The 21,194-nt window shown below is 44.5% G+C and overlaps 1 protein-coding gene and 1 long non-coding RNA gene across 5 annotated transcripts in view; both read right to left on the minus strand.

Moving 5' to 3' along the window:
* Positions 1-842, minus strand: part of LOC113972958 — a 2,028-nt gene extending 1,186 nt beyond the window's left edge. The window contains exons 1-2 of the long non-coding RNA XR_003536091.1: positions 827-842; positions 135-208 (exon numbers count right to left, since the gene is read on the minus strand). This is a non-coding gene — a long non-coding RNA (uncharacterized LOC113972958). The remainder of the gene's footprint in view (positions 1-134; positions 209-826) is intronic.
* A 3,107-nt stretch (positions 843-3,949) lies between these two features.
* SERBP1 (SERPINE1 mRNA binding protein 1) lies at positions 3,950-20,950 on the minus strand. Of its 4 annotated transcripts, none has more exons than XM_027694519.1 (10): positions 20,487-20,950; positions 17,183-17,345; positions 16,050-16,187; positions 15,838-15,909; positions 15,204-15,278; positions 12,870-13,047; positions 9,733-9,780; positions 6,672-6,845; positions 5,678-5,716; positions 3,950-4,794 (listed from the first exon to the last, which is right to left on the minus strand). In XM_027694519.1, exons 1-10 carry the CDS (start codon positions 20,845-20,847, stop codon positions 4,738-4,740), a joined length of 1,305 nt encoding a protein of 434 aa, XP_027550320.1. In that variant the 5' UTR covers positions 20,848-20,950; the 3' UTR covers positions 3,950-4,737. The 4 variants fall into 4 exon arrangements, with proteins under 4 accessions (XP_027550320.1, XP_027550319.1, XP_027550322.1 ...); XM_027694518.1 differs by having other exon boundaries at positions 15,838-15,933; XM_027694521.1 differs by lacking the exon at positions 9,733-9,780.
* Between the last annotated feature and the right edge of the window lie 244 nt (positions 20,951-21,194).

Genomic DNA, 21,194 nt, shown 5'->3' on the forward strand with positions numbered 1-21,194 from the left:
GGGTGGGTGATGGGAGCCTGGCCTGGTGTTTTGCACTTTATGAAGCATTTCAGTGTGGACAGACAGACCAGTCGCTTGTACGTGACACCTGTAGGTGACACAAACCCCGACTCCCAAACCTTTCCAAGTCACACCTCACTGTTCAACATGGCATCTCTTCACCCACAGCACTCAGGTGGAATCAAAGGCACAGCTTGGGATGGCAGAGCTGGCTTTGGGAGAGGTTCATTAATTACTCAGGTTGCCTCGAGCCCTGTCGCACTGCCTGGTCATGAATGGCCCAGCCTGGCTGGGTCCACCTCAGGAATCAGAGCTGTACTTAACATCATTTCAACCCAGAAAGAGCAAGGGGACTACAAAAGGGAAGACCGAAAGAGCTCAGCATCCAGCCCCAGCAGGACAGGGGCTGCAGCCCTTGCTCCTCCGCTGGCACAAAATCAGAGATCCCAGTGACACCAGCCCCACGGGGGCACTGAGGGACATGGCTGGGACTTCCTGGCTCAGTTTAGAAAAGGAGAATTCCTCCCCAGAAACAAAAGCAGCAGGCAGCACGTGTACTCAGCCAAATGGACTGTCAAGAGGAATTATAATCATTTATTGAAGTATTCTAATTACAGGTTTGAAGTGTGTTACACATTTAATGACTTTGTTTATGAAATGTGTGTGTATATAAATAAAATGTTGGAAATCTGAAATTAGTTTCCTGTTGTTTTCTCTGGTCAAGCTCCAGGGCTATGCTGCAGCTTTACACAGAACAAGGTGTCTTTAAAAACAAAAATAAAGCCAAAACATTGCTGCTAGAGATGTAGTCCAGGTCTGAACTTACCTGGAGCACCCTCCTCTTCCTCCCCAGGCTCAGGTGGCCACTCTCCATCCACTGACAGCTACATGAGCAGTGGCAAAACTGCTGGCAAAACCCTTCTGTGATACCACCATCCCAGAGCACCTCCATGGACAGCCATTATCCCACCTGGCAGGAACAGCAAAGGTCTCCTGGCAGAGCTGTGACAGAGATGCACCTGCACCATGAGGTTGATACACCAAGGCTGGGGCTTTCCACACTGCCTTGTGTGTGAAGAGACAAGCGAATCCCCAGGCTTGGGGGATCTTTCTCAGTCTGTTCCCTGTTTTCATTCCAGTTGTGGCTGTGTTACCTTCTACAGAAAGCCCCAGTGCTCCCATGTTCAAAGGCACTGCAGGACAGGCTTGTGCCTGTCAATACCCACACGCTGCCCCTGGAGACAGTAACAGCCCGGAGTTATGCTGATTACTCAGCTCCATCTGGACTGTGACACGTTTCCTGCTCTCCACACCACACCTGGCAACCTCCCTGGCAAGAGGACTGGCTGGGCATCATATCACAAATCAGTACCTCAAGTCGGCTGCATACAACCAAATCAGACACCCAGAAAGGCCAATCAGAAGCCAAAAAAGTGTTTTTTTTTTAAAAGCACTATTTTGTCATTTATCCACTTGAGTGTTGATCTTCTACTTCAACATATAAACAGAACACTGGAGCCCTCATTCTGCAAGTCTCCAGATAAAACTTCCACACAGAGCAGTTTAAATCAAGTGTTAAGTCAAGAATCATTAGTAGGACAACGATCAGACTTTAACTCCAACCTGGAAGTGTTCTAGTAAAGGACCCGAGTCTCCAAGCAAGGGCAAAGGAACCGTTTTCCCCCAGTCAGGTCGCCCGTCCCAGGGCAGTGCCCACCTCACCGACCCTGCCTGGGACACCCAGCCCTGCTCAAACCCCCTGAGCCTGGTCCCTAGGGATGCCAGAGCAGCCCAGGAGTACAAAGGGAAGGCAGCATGGTCCTTGGAACGATTTTAGGAAAGAAGCAGGTTAGCAACTGGAAGTGGCAGCTTTAGGTCCAAGTCGTGCCTTTATTAAACCAGAGGTGTGGCTACGCAAACCCATCACCGTGGGCAGAATTGTTACAGCTCAGGGTGGTCCCAGCTCCTCCAGTTGCAAACACCATGTATTCCCACCAATTTCTGACATTGCAGGAGAATCCATGTCCTTTCCCACACCCTGCTAATCCTTGCATTGGTTCATCACTCTTGTTCCCTCCCAGCACCACTGGCATGCACTGGCATCACTGCAAGATGAACTTTCATGCTCCGACCCAGCCATTGTTACATTCCAAAGCCAATTTGCACCATGTGTTTCTGACTTTTTCCGCTTGACCATCTTTTCCAATGGATCAGATTTTAAAAGATCTAGTCCTCTAGATCTGGTGTGACAGCAGAAGCAGGAAGAGGACAGAAAACGTTCGTAAGAGCAAGCTCCTTACTCATAAGCTACTTGGGTTTTCCCAAGGCAAAGTCCATCCTGGCGATGGGAATGCCTGGGCACCACCACAGGCAGGCTAGACCTCTTGAGGCAGAACCTAGATGAGACACTATTAACCTAAGTGGTTTCATTTCCATGTGTTTTCAGGACATTTTTTTAAAAGAGCATGAAAATAAACCTTTATTTCAGTTAACACCCACCAATATTAAAGATAAATGTTCACAGTTTTAGTTCTTGACACAAATGGACTGAAAGAGGCAAATTTACATCTGTCAGAACAGCAGAAGGACCATGTGTAAGTACAAGCTGTCTTGAAAATCACACATGAGGTGCTGTTTGGGACTGTTCTGTGCTACATGGCAGGAGAAGGGAAAGCCGCTGGCTAAATCCAGCTTGCAGGGTCCTAAATCCCTGCCCAGAATCATCTGGGAAAAAGCAGAATGGCAACTGGAATGGCAAATACATGGTTTGGATAAGGGGAAGGAAGCCTATACTCCAGAGAAAGCTTTGCTCTAAGTGTTTCTGCATAAAGGTATTAGTTGTGTTATCCAAGGTGTTCCCAGTGCTGGAACTGCAACACATCCCATCAAATCACAACGGCAGAGGGAAGAGGAACTACTCCATGCTGGACCTGCCCCACACTGAGTACAAGGTCAGGAGAGCTGAACCAAGAGATTTTACCACCCTCCTCCTCACGCCCTGGAGCTTTAAATACAGGTGAGTGCACTGAACAACCAGATCAATGATTATCCACAGTGGTTCACAACACAAGCGCTTGTAGAAAATTGCTCAGGAAAAGCAAGCCAGCCACTAACATCACAACTGAGGAGGTTGGGATTTCATATTCAAAGGTCTCCAACACTTCTTGCCAGTCCTGTACAGTTTTTAAAAAAATAGGGTGTTACCTTTAGTTTTCTATCTACCTAGTTAAGAAACTACAAATATGTTCTAAGCTGTCCAAAGAGTAAAACGTGAAATAAAGTGGGAAATCTGTTCCTGATCTCCTAACAAATGCTGCAGATAAAACTCCTAGGAAATCCTCTTCATTAGTCATTTGTTCAACTCCTTTTGTGTGTGGTGACGTTCCTGCTCACAGGGATGAAAGTAAACCTATGGTGAACTTTCAGAGGGGGAGAAGGGGTTTCTCACAATCACTCTCAGAAAAACATTCACGGTGATCCACCAAACAGATCTTGAGCACTGCACAAAGCCAGGGCTAAATTCTGATGGAGAGCTGAAGTGCTGGGAGATGATGAGCCAAAAATCCCTCCTGCCAGAGCCAGCAAAGGCCTGGGGTTCCTTCCCCAGAAGACCTGGGAGCAGTGCTGGGAGTACAGCAGGTACTGATGTACCTGTGTGCCAGACGGTGCTGCTCAATCCCACATCCCACCTGAGTCCATGTGGACTACAGAGCCACAGCTACTGCCTTCCCCCACCTCCCAGCTCCAAGGACAGGAATTACCCCCATCTCAGGCTATCCCAGCTCCCACAACAGGAATTACCCCAATCTCAGGGTATCCTCTCAAACAAAAAGCAAAGGTAATTTAAAAACTCTTCTTTTTTTTTTTTTTTTTTTTTTTTTTTTTTTTGCCAACAAAGCATCTTGTTCTGTTGAAGGAAGGAGGAGGGAGTAAAGGTCAGAAGGGTGAGTGAAGGTGGGATACATTAATTTTAAAAACCTGGTTTTCAGACCAATTACCCACACATCATTCTGGATCAATACAGGTATTGAACTACAAACCAATGTGCTTTCAATCTTGATTTCAAGTATCTGGTATCAATTTTGTATAAAGGTTTTGTGTAAACAAACTACCTAACAGAGATGAAAAATTACTGGTTTTCCATGTTTGAAATTAGGCATTAAAACTAAAGTACTCCAGGAGTTCATTCCATACAGCACTAACAGTCTGCCAAATTTGTATTCCACATATTCCAAAAGACCACGGGCTGAGAAAAATCTGCTAAACAGGAATTAAGGAAATGGAAATAGTGTGGAATACTTAAAACCCAGTTTGGAGTTGGGGGAAAAAAGTCTAAAATCCTGATTTAAAAAAATGAACACAAATGAAGGGAAAGCTTTTAACTGGTACACACTGTTCACACCTATATTTCAAGTTTGGAAACGCATATTTTCAAGCAGCAATACAAAAAAGTATCCATGAAGAATGCATAATCTCTGAAAAAATTATGAAAACATCCCTGCTACCATTACATTTCTAAATACAAAACTGACTACCATATTGTTGCTTCTGTGTAGCGAGAGAAGTTCATTTTCAAAACAGATAAAATTCAGTCTTTAGGTGTGAATGGTATGAATGACAGTCTTTTTTTTGTTTTGTTTTGTTTTTTTAAGTTTCTTAGTTGTTTTAGGATCCTTAAGCATGCAAGCCTCGGAGAGGAGGGCCCGACCAGGGCAGGGTTGGCTTATGACATCCAGTTTAGGACAGAGCTGGGAAAGCCTCTGGGTCATCTACGTCAGGAGCAGAAGCACTTGACTGAAAGAGAAACATCAGAGTTATTACCTTGGTTTAGAGGTGCACAGCAGAATGAGAAGTCTGGAGCTGGACAATGTAGTACAAAAGCAACTTTTTAAATCTATTTCAAGGATCAGAAAGTCTCTTATACTTCTGGAATCAAAACTATCTGAAGAGGAATTGTAGGCAACTCTTCCTCCATCATAGAATCCTGGAATGGTTTGGGTTGGAAGGGACCTTAAAGACCATCTACTTCCAACCCCCTGCCATGGGCAGATCCCTACCTGTGAGCTCATGCCATTTTACTGGCACAGAGCCATCAATCCTTCCTGAGGGACATGACTGAAGTGTTACACAAAAGGCCTATTTGTAGCACAAATTAAGTTACCCACTTTTAATTCTTCCCAAGTCACAAACTACATGTTGATAGAAAGAATTTTTGTGCCAACCTAGCCCTAAACATTCATACATTAGCCAAGAATGTCCTGAGTACGCCCCAAAAGAGTTTTTTAAAAGGCTCTGAACCACATGTAAAAGCCAGTGCTGCAGTGAAATGAAGAAATTAAGTATTTCAGGACACTCTTCATTTTGTCCATGAGGGATATGGATGAGTAGAGTAAGAAAAACCAATATAGTAGAATTTCCTGTCATGCTATTAATTTATGAAGGAATACATTTAAACCATTTCAATAAAAGTTGTATCAACACCTATAGACAAGACTAAGATTCTGTCTTGCCTAGCTAAGACTCTGTGGGCCACAAACCAGAACTAAAAAGTAACAGCAGGGTTTTAAGCTACAGCCTCAGCATCTTCTGTTGCTCAGCACACAACAGAAAGCCAGTCAATAAAAATGAGGGGTTTTGGTCCTTGACCACAGGGAACACACGTGCAGAGATCACCAACCTGGTTGGGCGTGTGGATCACGTCAAACTCCTTAACCAACTGGAAGGAAACAAAGGCAACATAAAATCAGGTGCAGAAAAGCTTTGAACTATTTAATGTCAATGTTCTTTAAGAATATCAGTGAAACAACTCAGAGTAAACCACCACTGTTTAATTTAAATTCTTTAAAATACTCTTATATTGGTATCATGAAGGAGTTTCCCAACTAATAAGCTAAAACTCACAGAAAAAACCCTCTGTGTCTCCTGTAAGAGACAAAAATGAGCAAGTCTGATCTGTGTGAAGCCACAGCACACAGGCTGAGCTCATTTTCAAATTAGTAACAATTTGATTAGATGCCTTTGAGCCAAATAAGTGATCCATATTAAATCAAATCTTCTCAGTAGTTACACTACAGTACCTCAACTTCATACATTCTTTCCCAGACCCCAGTCAGTACTTTTCCAGGATACTTCCCTAGTGCTTTAGCACCAGAGAATGAAAATAATTACTGAAGGTTAGAGAAAAAACAGCGAGTCCTATTTCCCCATGAAAAATCTAAATTCCTCAAATTCAAGATATGACATGCAGCTGTAAAACCAGTCTGTCACCCCCAACAGGTCACAATGCACAGAAAGTGTCCTGACTGTGTCTAAAAATAACCACTCCAGCACGTGGGGTTCTGCTCTGGCACAAACTGAAGCAGCTCATGGTACATGCAGGTCTGTCCATCCTGGAAAGTCATTTTTCAGGTTCAAACACAAAGACAGGTGCTTTTTTTAATTCAGCCTACTCCCCACCCTCCTTTTTTTGTGTTTAATGACAACTCTGCTCAAACACTCAATAACCTTGTTTAAAGTAAGCTTGTAAGAAAAGACACTTCAGCTGGTTTAGAAACATGCTGTTTGCTGTCAGGGCATCTCCCCCAGAAATAAGGAAAACACCTAAAACTACCCTTAGGAAAATCCCAACAAGAGGAACTCAACCCCCGTGTGGGTGAAGCTGCAGCGCTCACCTTGTCAGTCCTGCCTCCACGGCTGGCCCTGCCTCCGCGCCCTCGGCCCCCCCGGCCCCCTCTGCCACCGCGGCCGGGGCGGCCCAGGTCTCCAAAGTTGATCTCCAGCTGGGATGTGATGTCATTCGCGGGCTTGCGGAAGTGATGATCCATTACAGAGTCCTCAGCATGAGCCTGGAACAAGGGTTTCTCCATGAGCAAGAAAAATCACCAAAAATCACCACCTTTTCTGCACCTGTAGCTGCGCTCGTGCCACCACAGCCCATGCTCACCTCCAATCCCACTGGAAAACTGATCATCCACTTCTCCGAGTGATCCAAGAAACTTGGAATTTCTCATCAGAAATCAAGTCATACCACTTGTGCAGACCACAAAACTCCACACAGGGAAGCAAACAAGCACTTGAGCAAAGGTGTTTTGCACTTCCAAGGTATTTCAGGAGTACCCAGAACACTGAGGTTGGAAAAGCCCTCCCAGCCCATTGAGTCCAGCCTGTGCCTGATCCCCACCTTATCACCCAGCCCACAGCACTGAGTGCCACGCCCAGTCCTTCCTTGGACATCTCCAGGGATGGGGACTCCATCACCTCCCTGGGCAGCCCCTTCCAGTGTCTGACCACCCTTTTCGGGAAGAAATTCCTCCTGGAATTCCATCAGAAGAACATGTTTAGGCTCATCCAAGACCAAACTGACTATCACCAAGCCACTACAGAACCTCATGTTCTAGCAATTCTCACTTTGTATCCTGAAAAATATTCTGGTTCTATCAATTCATTCCACTCTTTTTCAATACTTGGTCATCCATCCTTATTTTGCTCCATGAGGATTTACACTTTGTTAGTCCTAGTATAAATATTTAAAACCAGGAGTTGCTGGGAATCCCTCATTGTAACAGCAAACGAGGCACAAAGAGCTCAAACACACATAACTAGAGAAAATAAAACACAGAGAGAAAGACTCTCACCAATGACCCTGGAAAATATGGCTCTTGGCACCTTTGCCATGATATTCTCTGACTGGTTTGTTCCCAGTGCATTCAGGGGGAAACCTGAGCATTGGGGAACAAGTGATTGTCCCAAGAGATACATCAAATCCCATCAATGTGATTATTCAGCACATTTAAGTATTTCAATTGCACACTGAACTCAACCAGTGTTTCAAAAAGCAATTATTTTTTCTTATTTTGTAAAAAACATTTTTCCATGTGCAAGTCAGTTTTTGGCACTTAGGACGATACACAGAATCTAAAACTCTGCCTTGTGATAGGCTTAACCATCATGTTTTGGTAACATGACAACATACAATGTTTTCTTGCCCTCTAAGCCCCCAACTCCTGGCGCAGCAATTACCACTTACTTTGTTTCCCTACACAAGTGCCATGTGCAAGCTCAAGTCTCCCGCCTCCAATTTAGTTTTCTGGTGCAGTTACACAACATTATGACTTTCAAAGGCAACACATTGTGCAATTAAGCTCTGTACGCTTTCCTTACCATTTGTGGAACCTTCACAAGGCTGCCAAGGGATGGAGCAGTCTGGAGTCAAAGCTGCTGTCAGGGATTCCACAGGTCAGCCACAAGCACCACTATGGACAGAGCCTTAACGACCCTTCTCCATCCCCACTCTCACGATCCCTCTTCCTGCCCAGCTGTACATTTGCCCCCCCAATATCCTACAGTGCACAGCACTGCCATTTCATGGAATCATCACAGAATGGCCTGGATTGGGAGAGATCTTAAAGCTCATCCCATTCCACCCCCTGCCATGGACAGGGACACCTTCCACAATCCCAGTTTGCTCCAAGCCCCATCCAACCTGGCCTTGGACATTTCCAGGGATGGGGCAGCCACAACTTCTCTGGGCAACCTGTGCCAGGGCCTCATCATCCTCACAGGGAAGAATTTCTCCCCAATATCCCACCTAACCCTGCCCTCTGGCAGTGGGAAGCCATTCCCCCCTTGTCCTGTCCCTGCAGGCCCTTGTAAACAGTCTCTCTCCAATTTAATTAGGCACAATGAGAAATACCCTCCACGCTGCTTTATTTTCAACACATTCCACTGGGATGGACTCTACATAACAACTAGTCCCCACTGCACTCCTGATTTTATAGGTTTCATTGTACACCCTTCCCTCAGAGATCTCTGCCAGCCTTAGGAAGTTTGCCTGAGCAGTTATTTCCCAGAAAAAAGTCATTCCACACCTCAGCCTGACAAGGCACTACTCAAACCAAAGTACACTTTGTAAAACAGTACAAAATACCTCAGTTATGCTTTTTATTCCTTTCCTACTACTTCATTTTTTATCTACAGTTTTAATCACTGCAGGGTACTGACATTTTATTTTCATCTACTGGTAACCATGTGACATTCTCTTTTCTGAGCGATAATGTCAACGGATTTCTACAGTAATTCTGTGATTTTTCTTCCCTAGGCTGTTTTTGTTTAAAAACAAATCACTACAGTTTACCAAAAAACACTCTATTTTCACAACTTTAACCACCGAACCAACAAAAAGCAAATTCCACACATAACCTATTTCTCTATCCAGAGTAACTAAAGCTTATTTAAAACACCAACAAAAAACTTGGCACATTCTCCTCAGGCTCTTCAATCACTCAGGTGACAACAGACACAGACATACTGAACAAACTGCTTATCCTGAATAATCTTTGGAAATATTTCATTTCTATGTAGTGGTAACTCTCAATAGTGCTCTGATCTCATAACCAGTGCTGCACTTAAGGGCCTTGGGGAAGGCTGTCAAAAATTAAGAACAAATTACCAAGAGGGCCAAAGCAGGCAGTGAGAGATGTAAAAACAACAGCAACAAAAAAGACTCATGATAGAAGCATTTCTGGTCAGGTTTGAAATTGGGTGAACGAGGAGCAAGGGGACTAATCATGAAGGGTGCTGTGCACAGTGAGACAACAGGCATGGACAGAAGAGCTCCATAGTGAATCCACTTGTGTTCTCTATTTTGGTGAGTTTTTACTGTGCAAACTTTCCCTTCTGGAGGGGCTCATGTTAACACACAGGTATCCCCAGTTAGATAGAAAGGATCAGTACCTCATTTGAATCCAGCAGACTCCCCTGCATTTCTGTCATCGCCTTTGTCTGATGAAAGTTGCGTGTCCACGCCAAAGTGACAAAAGAACAAAGGGAGAAAACAAAAGGAAGAAATGAGACTCAACTACATACAGAAACAACAGGTAATCAGGTCACATGAACTCGCTGGGTACAGATGTCACTGAGCACACGAAGCAGCAAAGGGATGAGATGAAGCTGTGCAAGCACCCAAAGAGATTCAGAGGATGGATGTGCCACAGGGGTGGAGACAAGAGAAAGCTCAGATGGACACCAGGAAGGTTCACCAGGAGCTGCTGGGAGCCCTGGCACAGACCACACATGCAGGCTGGTCTCCAGCACCAAGGGGAGATGGGCAGGGAAGAGTGGGATGTTAAAATCACTGTTAATGGAAAAGCTTCCTGCAGAGCCTCCAGCCAAGAGTCGTTCCTCCAGATTTTGAGAAGATGAACTATTCTTTTACAAAATGTATTTCTCAGTCTCCCACTGCAACCTCCTCTAAGGAAGTGATCGGATTAGTGAGAAGCTTTGAAGGCACACGGAAGAGGCACAGCAGGTACAGAGAGCAACAACTGATTAGTGTATCAGTCTTTCCAGGAGTCCAGCCTTCAACTTTTGGAATAAATTTTAAGATCTGTCCACAATGAAACTCCTTCCTGATTTGTTTGGGGTTTTTTTTGTAGAAATTAAAGACTTAAGCCCTAAACCAGCTGCAGAGAAGTTAAAAAGAGGATCTCTCTTTTATGGCATAACCCAATCTCCTGGAAAGACACTCATCAGACCAGGGCTGCCAATGTCCATGGAATTCAGATTAAACCAGCAAGAATCTGAGACAGTATTGAGAATTCATTTTATCCAAAGTACCACTTTCTAGTAACTGCAGAGAAAAAATGAAAAAGAGGAAAGACCTCAGACATGGTCAAGCATTTCACCCCTCAGTGAGGAGCATGAGGAGGAGAGCTCTTTCCCAAGACTAAGGCAGATGAATAGCACTAGATCTTCAGGCTCCCTTTTCCCACAGACTCCTATGGCAATTTTCCAGTAGTTCTGAACTATAGGAACGAGGGAGCTCATCGCAATACGTCAATCCAAATTTATGAGAAAATCTACTGGGACACATGGTGGTTTTCAGCCATAAGAATACAGAAGATTTGGGGCTGAAAACCATAATTTACCTATAAACCAAATCACTTCCACACATCATCTCTCTTCTTACCAATAAGAATCACAGAAACCTTCGAGCAACCTAAATTTTGTGACTCATAAGTAAGTCCAAGAGGACAAAGAGAGGAAACAGCAGGTGACTGGTACGTTTTCTGAATATTCCACCTTCACAAAGGAGCTGCAGCAAAGGCTTTCCTAACAGAAAGCTATTACAGAGCTATTCTCCAATAATCCAGAAAGAAAATCCCCACACTGTTTCCCATGGGATCAGGGAACAATGGATAAGTGAGATGGGGAGACACATCTGCTGGACAGACAATAAAGCAGGCTAAAAGCATCTAAATTTAAAGGCAGATTTGTTAATACCTCACTTTCATGCTTACGAAGCAAGAGGCTGTTAACTTCTTATGTGACAGTGCTAAAAATATCCAACTTATTTATTTGAAGAAAAGTTAACCTTTCAAATGGAACAATCTACTAATCATGTCAGCTCTTCCACAGAAGTAAATTGATTATTCTAATTGGTTTGGTTTGGATTTGTCTGTTCTTTAGGGTTTTTTTCCTTGTTTTTTTTCATTAAGTGCTGATTCAGTTTTCAAATGGAAAATACAGTACGGATCTTTCTAGTCTCTAAATCACTCATGAGTACCATCATCTTATACTATCATATATGTTCATGTGCTAAAAAAGACTGTCCTCAGCTGACGAAATGTCAAATAAACCTGATTCAGAAAGATTGAGGGAACTTGAAGGACTACAGGTTTAGTAAATCTCAGTAAAGTACATAAATTCTTAGTACCCAGCAACATTAAGTGCAATTCAAATTCCCTTTTCTACACATGCCAGAAAAAACAGCATTTAATGAACACTTCATTAAACAGCTTAAGGAAAACAGAGACATGCAATCATTTAAAGGACTGAACTATCTCATACAGCAAGAAAATAGCCTGACTGTGATCAAGTCAAACTCAGAATGAGTTCAATGAGAACAGAAATTGAGTTTTCATTGGAAAACATCTCCCCATCTGTATTACCACCTAGCTCACAGGATAAGAACTGGCAAGGTGTGAAAAGGTAGGAATACATATTAGGAGACCAAGCAGAGTATTACATATTATCTAGTTACTTCAAAGGAGCCATAACCGCCTGTATACAAAGTTGCACCCACCAATCTCTTAAGTGAGCTACTTAACATATTACAGAGTGTTAAAAGCAAAGATTAAAACCGAAGATTAAGGCAGCCCTGCATTACAAAACAGAGCTCTGAGCACTTCCCTGCCTTGTACATCTCTCCTTGCCACTCTTGGAACAGAATAATTAACATTTTGCAATGTCTGAAATGAGTATGCTTGAGAAAACTTCAATTTTAAAACAATTCTATAGCAACTATGTTGAGTATCACTGAGGCACACAAATGTATTTCAGCTGGTTTCCCAAAAGCTTGTCTATATATCACAAAATGAGAAGACACTCATGTTAGAAATTCAAGATACACAGTTGAGGCATTAAGGTCTCTGAGGCATAACCAGTCTTCCCTCAATCTTACACTGTGTTTAGCAAGCACCATAACTTTGTGTATTGCTTAACAGAGACGCTAAACAGCATTAAATTTCCTTTATTAACAAGAAAACCTGACAACCTTTCTCTAAAATCCTCACCAAGAGGCAGTTCTTAGAGAGTTACCTGCCTAGGTGCAGCAGTAATCCAGGCTTATCTCTAGGTTATACCAGACTATATGTCAGCCTAAGAGTACAGCTCACCCAAAACCAACCACAGTCAGAATGGCCACTTGTGCCACTGCAGAACTTCAACTCTGCTAAAAGAATGTTGTTGCACTTCATAAACTTCCAGTTGCAGGTCAGTGTCTCACACAACAGTGCTTCCACTCCAAGAAATGCCTATCAATAACAAAGCCTTTATAAACTGGATACTACAAGCTTGGAAAGTCACTTTACCTCCTCGCTCTTTGACTTGTGAAGAACAAATCCTTTTTTCCATTGTCCATCAGCCCCCTCGTTTGGTTTACGGATGTTGAACTCAACTTTTGCACGATCCTTGCTCTGAATGGCTTTCCACTCGTCCAGGGTCATTTCCTTAGGGCCTTCTTCCTTAACTTCTTCAACCTCATTCTCTCTGCAGTAAATTCATGGATATTATGATCATGACCTAGAATTTATACTCCAAATACAACTCCAAAATCATCTGCTAGTTAGCTAGCACCAGATTATAAATTCCATTATAAATAGACATTTGTCAAGTATTTAGAAGTTAAGAGCTGTATGTATATAAACACACACTTGCACCACAGGAAAATTCATCTCCTTTAGCCAGAGTACAAAACCAAAAAAAACTACACCCAGTCACCTTGGAGCAACTGAATAGTGAGCACAGCAAAATGGTAAAATTAAAACTGACCTGTGCCATCAATTCTCCACATTAATGACAATTTTATTTATAAATATTAAAGACTAACTTCTGCAATGGACATGTTTGGAGCTTTACCTGTTTTTTGAAGCACACCTCTCATTAATATTCAAGTTAGGGCAGTGAGAACTTGTTCTTCCAAGAGTTTTCACGTTTTTTAGGGTTTTTTTTAAATAGAATTTAATAAAAATTGCTGAGCTTACTTCCTTTATTAAACCAATGACAATTATTTCAAACAAGTTTTACTTTCAGCTTATTTGAAAAAACAACAGCACACAACTTACTTGTGAGATACATCACCTCCGCCTTCTGCCAAAGAGCTATTTTTAAGTAAAACACACAACCACTATGCCCAGTAATAGACATTTTCCAGCTACACAGCAGGCCAAGCCTCTGGACACTGTTCAGTGTGTTTATGCAACTAAATTTCTGATTTATAGAAAACTAGAGCAGCAAAAAGATCATGAAAGCCTCAACCTCCAAGGTCTTTATTTGGTAGCCATCAATTTTGATGTTATAACGCAGAGATTTTATTTCAAAATTACTGTATTTCTTTTCTCATTGTGTAGGACAGAGTGATTTTTGACACTGTATGTAATCACAAGAATTTGTTTTGTTCAAGGCAAAGATATTACCTGCACATTTTACTGCAGAAAAACATCCTACAATTCTGCTGAAACATTTAGGGTAGAGATCCACACCAAATCAGCCAATTTGAAAAGTAACCCATGTAAAAATGCTTTACTATAAAGACAACTGATGAATACAACAGATGTTTTGTGCTTGAAACTGAGAATTTTCTGCAGATTTGATGAAGAAAAAAACATCCAAAGAGCTGCAGAGTTATGCAGGTAACTGATCTGCACATGGATGGGTCAGTATCTGGTCAAGCACCAGGCACTGCTACTACTAAAGATCCAGGGAATACTGTAGACACAGCAAATTTAATATATCCTGATTTCTAATACATAGAATTTTTTTTAAGGACTAGTTAGCCTGCATTTTCTGACCAATGCCCAAGTTTTAAGTCCTTAAAAATGTCCTTAACCTTGGATCAAAACATTGGAGAAGTAAGAACGTTTAGTTTTTTTTCAGTTAAACTAAGTCCATTTCTTACTTTCTAGGCAAAGTTATTAGTGAGGAAACCAAGGTACAGCAAACTCCACATCAGAAATCAAAATTCTGTCCTATCCATTTGCCATTTTTTTAATCCACTATAAAGCGCATTCCTCATTAAAATACAGTATTTTATTGTACTGTGCTACCGTAAAAATTTTCATCATATTTTCACACCAACTCAGTAACACTTGTTCTGCTTCTCTGGTTACTCTTTCACTCACCCAGTCACTGGTTCCTTCTGTAACAGTGTCCAAATGAAATGGAAAGAGATCCAGACAACTCTGAAAGCTGCCTGCACACACAGAGGCTGGAGAATTAGAGATACAACCTTTCTCCTACAGCCAGTGACACATTCTCAAAGCTGTTTTGGAAAACTAAGGTTAAAAAAGTTGCCTTCCACTGGCATTTTGTCCCTTTTGCTTGGTGGTTCTACCTAGTTCTGAGCACAGGTGCTTTTGGATTTGGAATCAGGAGTTGCAATCTTGAGACCCAAAGTGTATTAGAAATTATTATTAATAAATAAATCTGAAAGTGACCCAAGAGCCTGCAGGACACCAAGGAACATTTTCAAGACCACAATTTTCAGACATGAAGTTTTTAACATGACAGTAGTTCAGCAGCATTGTGGATCATCTACTGACAAATCTGAATTTGGCAAAACTGATGTGGGAATAAACGTCAGAGGTTAAAGGCAAAGCACTGGTACCTCTGGAGCAACCAAAGACACGAAGAGGGGTGGTACTCACTTATTTTCAGAATCAGCAGGCGGATGCTCCTCTCCCTCCGGCGTTTCCTCAGTTACAGCTGACTGATCCAATTCACTGCAATTACATAATGGGTGGAGTTTGGGCTTTTTACAAGTTCATCCCTCTTTAAAGCTACATGAGATTAACAATCAAGATCTATAGTGGATTTACTATTTTATTAAGGACTGGTGTTGCCTGTGCCTTTCAAATTCTATGCTTTTCACCCAACTAATGGTTTTCCCCAACTCTTCCTTGAACCCCTCCTGAAAGCCTCCCACTGTCCCTCTGACACAAAGTGGATTTGGGTATTAAAAAGTTTTCAACGTAATAATTGAATTTTTGTAATACAAAAAGCACGCTTAAGCTAATCTAAAAACTGTTCTAGTATCTAGTAAAAGAACTGTTCAAAGATCAGCACAAGACCTCCCAATCTAAACTTCCTCAAAATTCCAGTTTAACGGTGAAGCCATCTCTTAAGTTACAAGAAATTGCTCATTTTTTAATTCTGCAGAAGAGCAATAAAATTATCAAAATCAAAGGTCAAAAGGCAGGTAAATCTGTCCGTTCTGTAAGCCCTAATTAGGACTGATTAACACCCTGCTAATATTTTAGTGAGCAAGGACAAAGTACTCACGTGAGCTCGTCTTTGACGGTTCCCCAGTTGTGTGAGCCGCTGCCACCGCGCTTGTCCTCGTGCTTTAGGCCGCTGAAATGTGAATGTGAAACAGAACTAACAAAACTGAGTTAACATCATAGTGTCCAGACACAGAGATTCAAAGAGCAATTTGCAATTGCGTAAGAATTGTAAAGAAAAGTCAAAAAATATAGAAAAAGTTAAAGACTTACGATCTATCGCTGCCACTGTGTCTGTCAAATTCCCGTTTGCCACGGGAGTCAAACCCATCTCCTCGGCCCATCCCACGGCCGCGGCCACGGCCCCGGCCCAGTCCACCACGTCCACGCATGGGTCGGTCAATGATGGGCCTGGCGTGGACAGACAAAAGTGAGTGACTCACCCCCAAAAATCTACAGCATGGTTTTTACTGCTCTTGTCCTCTTTGTGAATTTTACTTACTTATTTTTCCTTTGTAACTGGGCCAAAGCTCTAGTTTCAAAACAGCCACTTGTACTCCCCATCCCTGGAAGTGGTTCAAGGCCAGGTTGGGGCTTGGCGCACCCTGGTCTAGTGTAAGGTGTTCCTGCCCATGGCAGGAGGTTGGAACTGGATCATCTTCAAGGTCCATTCCAACACAAACCATTCTGTGATTCTGAGATTTTAGAATCCAGAAACAAATGCTCGGGATTATTGTTTGTTTGCATCCTCTGGCATTAAGTTCCAAAATTTAGTGTTTGTATTCTTCTACATAACTGGCTGATACTTCAATTCCAACTTAAACTCACTTTTCTCCAATTTATTTTTAAAAGAATTTTAATTCCGGCTACTAAAATTTTAATATTTGAACATTACTTGAATTATGGATCCCTCCCAATACTTGAGCCACTTTAAATCTCACATTGGCCTAAGATGACTTCACTTCTTCCAGGTCTGAACCCACTGCAGCTGAGGTGTAAACACCTACATGGACAAACTTTTGCTGGCTTTGAGTCAGCTGTACAGATTAAAGGCACAGCTGTGACAGCAAACAAATCTCATCCTGTAGGAAACAGCTACACTTGAGTTCCTTTCCTGAGCTATCTGCTATAGATTTAGAGAGATATGGTGGATATCTTGATTTAAACCATACCTTCAGTTACCCCTATGAAGCTATTTATGTAGATCACTCCCAGTCTAAAACTTAAGTTTGCAAACAAAATCATGGAAAGGGAAAGAGAACTGTATGACATCTGCTCTTCTTTCGCATGACAAAAATTTAATCAATTTAATTATGATTCAATCAGCTTTTTTAACTTCACAGCAGAAAGCAGGCCCTGTCCTGTCAGAAGTAGGAAAGCTCCTTATCCTGCAAGATGAAACTTACTTATCGACAGAGAACTCTCCCCCTTCTCCCTTCTCCTCGGCGGGTTTCTCAAAGCGGCGTTCCCGGGGAGGTCGTCGTTCAGGTCTCCGGTCAATGGGTTTGCCATCACCCTGCTGCTGCTGCTGCTGCTGCTGATCAGGCCTCCTGCCAATCCTCCTTATCCCTGAAACATCAGGCCAGACACATCAACGGAATGTGGAGCTGCTCCGGGACAGATACCGACCCCCAGCACCCTAAAACAAGCTGCTTCTACATAGTCTGAGTAACTCCACCTTCATAAAAAAGTCACTGTAGAGCATCTCACTCTTCACACTTTTACTCAGGATTTCAATCTAATTGTGTTTGATTGAAAACACTGGTAAATCTGTGCTGAAATGACAAAGTCAACTTTCCAACAAGGATCAAGGTAAGCAAGATTTTTTTAGTATTTTTCTTTCTCTGAAAGGTCCTTTTCAGGTAAAAAAAAAGAGGGTTTTATTTTGATGAACACCAAAACAAAGTGAGCATCACCTCACTGGGTCCTAAGACAGTTAACCCTGTGCTCCCTAGGACAGTGACCCCGTGCTGTTCTAAAGACTGGACTCATGGATCTTGGAGGTCTTTTCCAACCTAAACCTGGGATTCTGTTCTTAGAAACTCTTTTGGACAGCAGTACAACCCAGGCAGGTCCACCTGTACCAGAGAGGTGCCATATGCATCCCAGTACTGCAGGTACTGAACTGGTGCCCCCATCCACACGGATCCTCCCAGTCCAACAGACATTCCCCGACAAAGATTCTCTTCCTTGCGCACTGCTTAAAATAGCTTAAGAATCCTGTGCCCTGGAGCTGCCCAGTGTCCTTCCTCCCTCCCTAGGCCTTCTGAAAGGGTTTTTATTTTAAATAAAAACCTCCCATGGGCACTCTCTTCTTCACTAAGCTATCTGAAGGATCTAACACAGTTTTCTTTTCCACTCAAGTGAAAGGCCTTGTTTACTCTTCTTTAGAAAGATCTGCACAAACATATTGCTGCTTTGTTATACCATTTTCTTGCCAAAACACTGGCTCAAGAACTATGAACTAGCTTTTAAATTAAAAGCTGATTTTTGAATATTTTTAAATAACTAAGTTCCTGCTTAACAAGCAATGTCAAATTTGGGTGGGGCTACAGAAGTTACAGTTGTAATGATATCCAAGCCAACACACCCAGATGAACAATGACTCCCTCACCTTACAAGCTGTACTTAACATGAAGTTTGCATGACATCCATAGTTTCCTAAGTATTCCTCACTCGCTGAGGAAACAAGGGGTTAATCTCCTCAGCCTGCACTTGGAAAAGGGCTCTCCAAGGAGGACAAGCATTCCATGTGAGGAGGGAAAGCAGGGAGAGGAGCAGGCCGGTGGCACAGAGGAGGTATGCTGCAGAACTGGAATGGAACAGCCATGGCTTTTGAATTTCCACTTCAACGCCCTGCGCTCACTCAGCAAAACCCGGTTCCTGCTGAAGCCTAACCCAAAATACAAGTTATTTCTCAGTATCACCAAGCTTTGAACTGCTAATTCACCAGTCAAATCACCTGCAGCTTCATGGAGTAGTGGAACACTTTTAAATACATTCGCAAAGGAAACAAACCTTGGCACCACGCACCTTTATAATGCCAGAAGTGCAAAAACAGTCACACACAAAAATAGACGTTTTCAAACTGGAAAGTGACTTTGTTTACCACACTGCTCCAGGGCCACTGCTACAACAGCAGCCCCGACTTTCTCTGTTTCATTACTATAATAAGCCAAGAAAATATTTATTTTTCACACTGTTCTTGAAAACAAGATGTGAAAACCATAAGGTAAACACGGCCTGCCAGCCCTGCCCAAACCCCTCAGTGTCCTGCTGCGGTGCCAAAGGCACTGCCATGTTCCAGGTGTACCTCGTGGGGGACACCACCAGAATCTACACCTGACCAACGCTTCCAGAGGACACTGGCTTAGCAAATTGTGAGTCGGGACAAATCCTTGCATCCTTCATACTGAAAACGCTCTCGAGTGTTAGGGAACAAGAGATCCATAAGCAAAGACAATTACAACATAGTTCCTAAATTTGTCTTTTTACAAGGTGTTTTCAAATAACATTTAGAAGACCCAGTTTCCAAAACAATTATATTAAAACTATTTCTTTCTCAAAAAGCATAAAACACAGTGGAGAATCATTTTGCAACCCAAATGATGAAGCATTAAGATGCTTTCACGTAACATCAAGATTTCTGAAAAGCTCGTTTAAACTGCAGTTAACATGTTATTCCCTCACCCCCACATCACCTGCTGTCACACTTTGCTGCATTTCAAGGATTCCTTTTAATCCTAGTCCTGATCCACCTGACGAGCGCTGAAGTTTGGGCGCGGTACAACATGGGCTGAGGACGCCATGCGTCCACATCTATCCCTTTCCATGCGTGGCCCTTCCTTTAACCTATTTGTACCAGGATTTCTTTTTCCCAAAGTTTCCCGTGTGGGATGTCTTAGGGATTTACACAAACAGAGCTGAGAATCCATACGAGCTATTATTTAAATATATGAAGACATGCAGATGATTGCTATCGATGCTGTTCCATAGAAAAACGACCCGAGTGGATTTTGGAAAGCCCAGGGACTGCCAGATATCCCGTCAAATCCGCTGGGCCACCCAAAACACGATTCAAGTTCAAGATGCCAGGTCGGACGGGATTTGGAGCAACCTGGTCTGGTGGAAAGTGTCCCTGCACATGGCAGGGTGGTGGAACGAGATAACCTTTCAGGTCCTTTTCAAACCAAACGATTCCAGGATTCCATGCGCTGGTTCAGATTGCACACTAGGAAGAAATTATTCCCTGTGAGGGTGGTGAGGCCCTGGCACAGGTTGCCCAGAGAAACTGTGGCTGCCCCATCCCTGAGGTGTCCAAGGCCAGGCTGGACGAGGCTTGGAGCAACCTGGGATAGTGGAAGGTCTCTCTGCCCATGGCAAGGGATTGGAACAGGATGAGCTTTAAGGCCTCTCCCAGCCCGAACCACTCCACGATCCTATACACTGCCAAGATTTCCCATTTCACGTCAGCCCTCTCCCTCCGCCGGGCCCGGGCCAGCCCCGGGCGCCCCCCGCACGCCCGACTCCATTTTGCGCGGGACACGTGTGGCCGGGCGGGCCCGCGGCCGCCGCTCCCGCTCCCTCTGCCCGGGCGGGCTCCCGGGCGGCTCCGCCATGCGCGGCCCCACGTGCGGCCCGGCCCTGCCCAGGCCCCCTTTGTGCGGGCCGGGCCGCTCTCCCTTCCCCGCGGCCCCCGGCCCCGCTCACCCTCCTTCCGTAGCGGCGCTCCGGGCTGGCCCCCGCCGTCCTCCCGGCGGTCCCCGCCGGCGAAGGGCGGCAGCGGGTTCTTGCGCTCCTTCTGCGACTCCCTGCGCAGCTGCTTAGCCGCGCTACCCGCGCCGCCGCCCGCCTGGCCCGCGCCACCGGCCCCACCGGAGGAGCCGCTCTGCGCGCCCGCCGGGCCGCGGGCCCCACCGCCCGCTTGGCTCCCGCCGCCGCCGCCGCCGCTCTCCTTCCTCCGGCTCTCCGCCGCGCGCAGCACCTCGAAAGGGTCGGACTCGTCATCGAAGAGCTGGTCGAAGCGGTTGGTGACGACGCACCCGAAGCCCTCCTGCAGGTGTCCGGGCATGATGGGCCCCCGTCGGCGGGATCCTGCGCGGATGCTACCGGGGCCCCCCGCGCCCTGCTCGCTGCCGCACAAGATGGCGGGCCCTGGGCAGACGCGCTTCTCTTCCGGCGCGGCCGCATCCGGGCCCCTCAGCGGGGCGGGCGCTGCAGCGCCGCCCGCGGCCGCGCCGGGAACTGCGCGCGCTTTGTGTGCGAGCCGGGAGCGGGGTTTCCCGCCGCGGGCTGTACCACTTGCGGGGAGGGGGGAAACTGGGTCGACGGGGCCGGCGGGGGGGGGGCGCGGGGCGGGGCGCCCCCCCCGCCTGCCCCGTCGACCCCCGCGCCTCGCGCATGGATGGTCCCTCCCGT

Source organism: Neopelma chrysocephalum, unplaced genomic scaffold, assembly GCF_003984885.1.
Source record: "Neopelma chrysocephalum unplaced genomic scaffold, ASM398488v2 Primary Assembly neopelma1_97, whole genome shotgun sequence".
NCBI lineage: Eukaryota > Metazoa > Chordata > Aves > Passeriformes > Pipridae > Neopelma > Neopelma chrysocephalum.

Coding starts and splice junctions, on each gene's coding strand:
- SERBP1 (XM_027694518.1), bottom strand. CDS start 20,847: ATGCCCGGACACCTGCAGGAGGGCTTCGGGTGCGTCGTCACCAACCGC. Junction 16,188..17,182: donor GGAGAGTTCTCTGTCGATAA/GTAAGTTTCATC, acceptor TGTCCACGCCAG/GCCCATCATTGACCGACCCA. Junction 15,934..16,049: donor CACAGTGGCAGCGATAGATC/GTAAGTCTTTAA, acceptor CAGTTTTGTTAG/TTCTGTTTCACATTCACATT.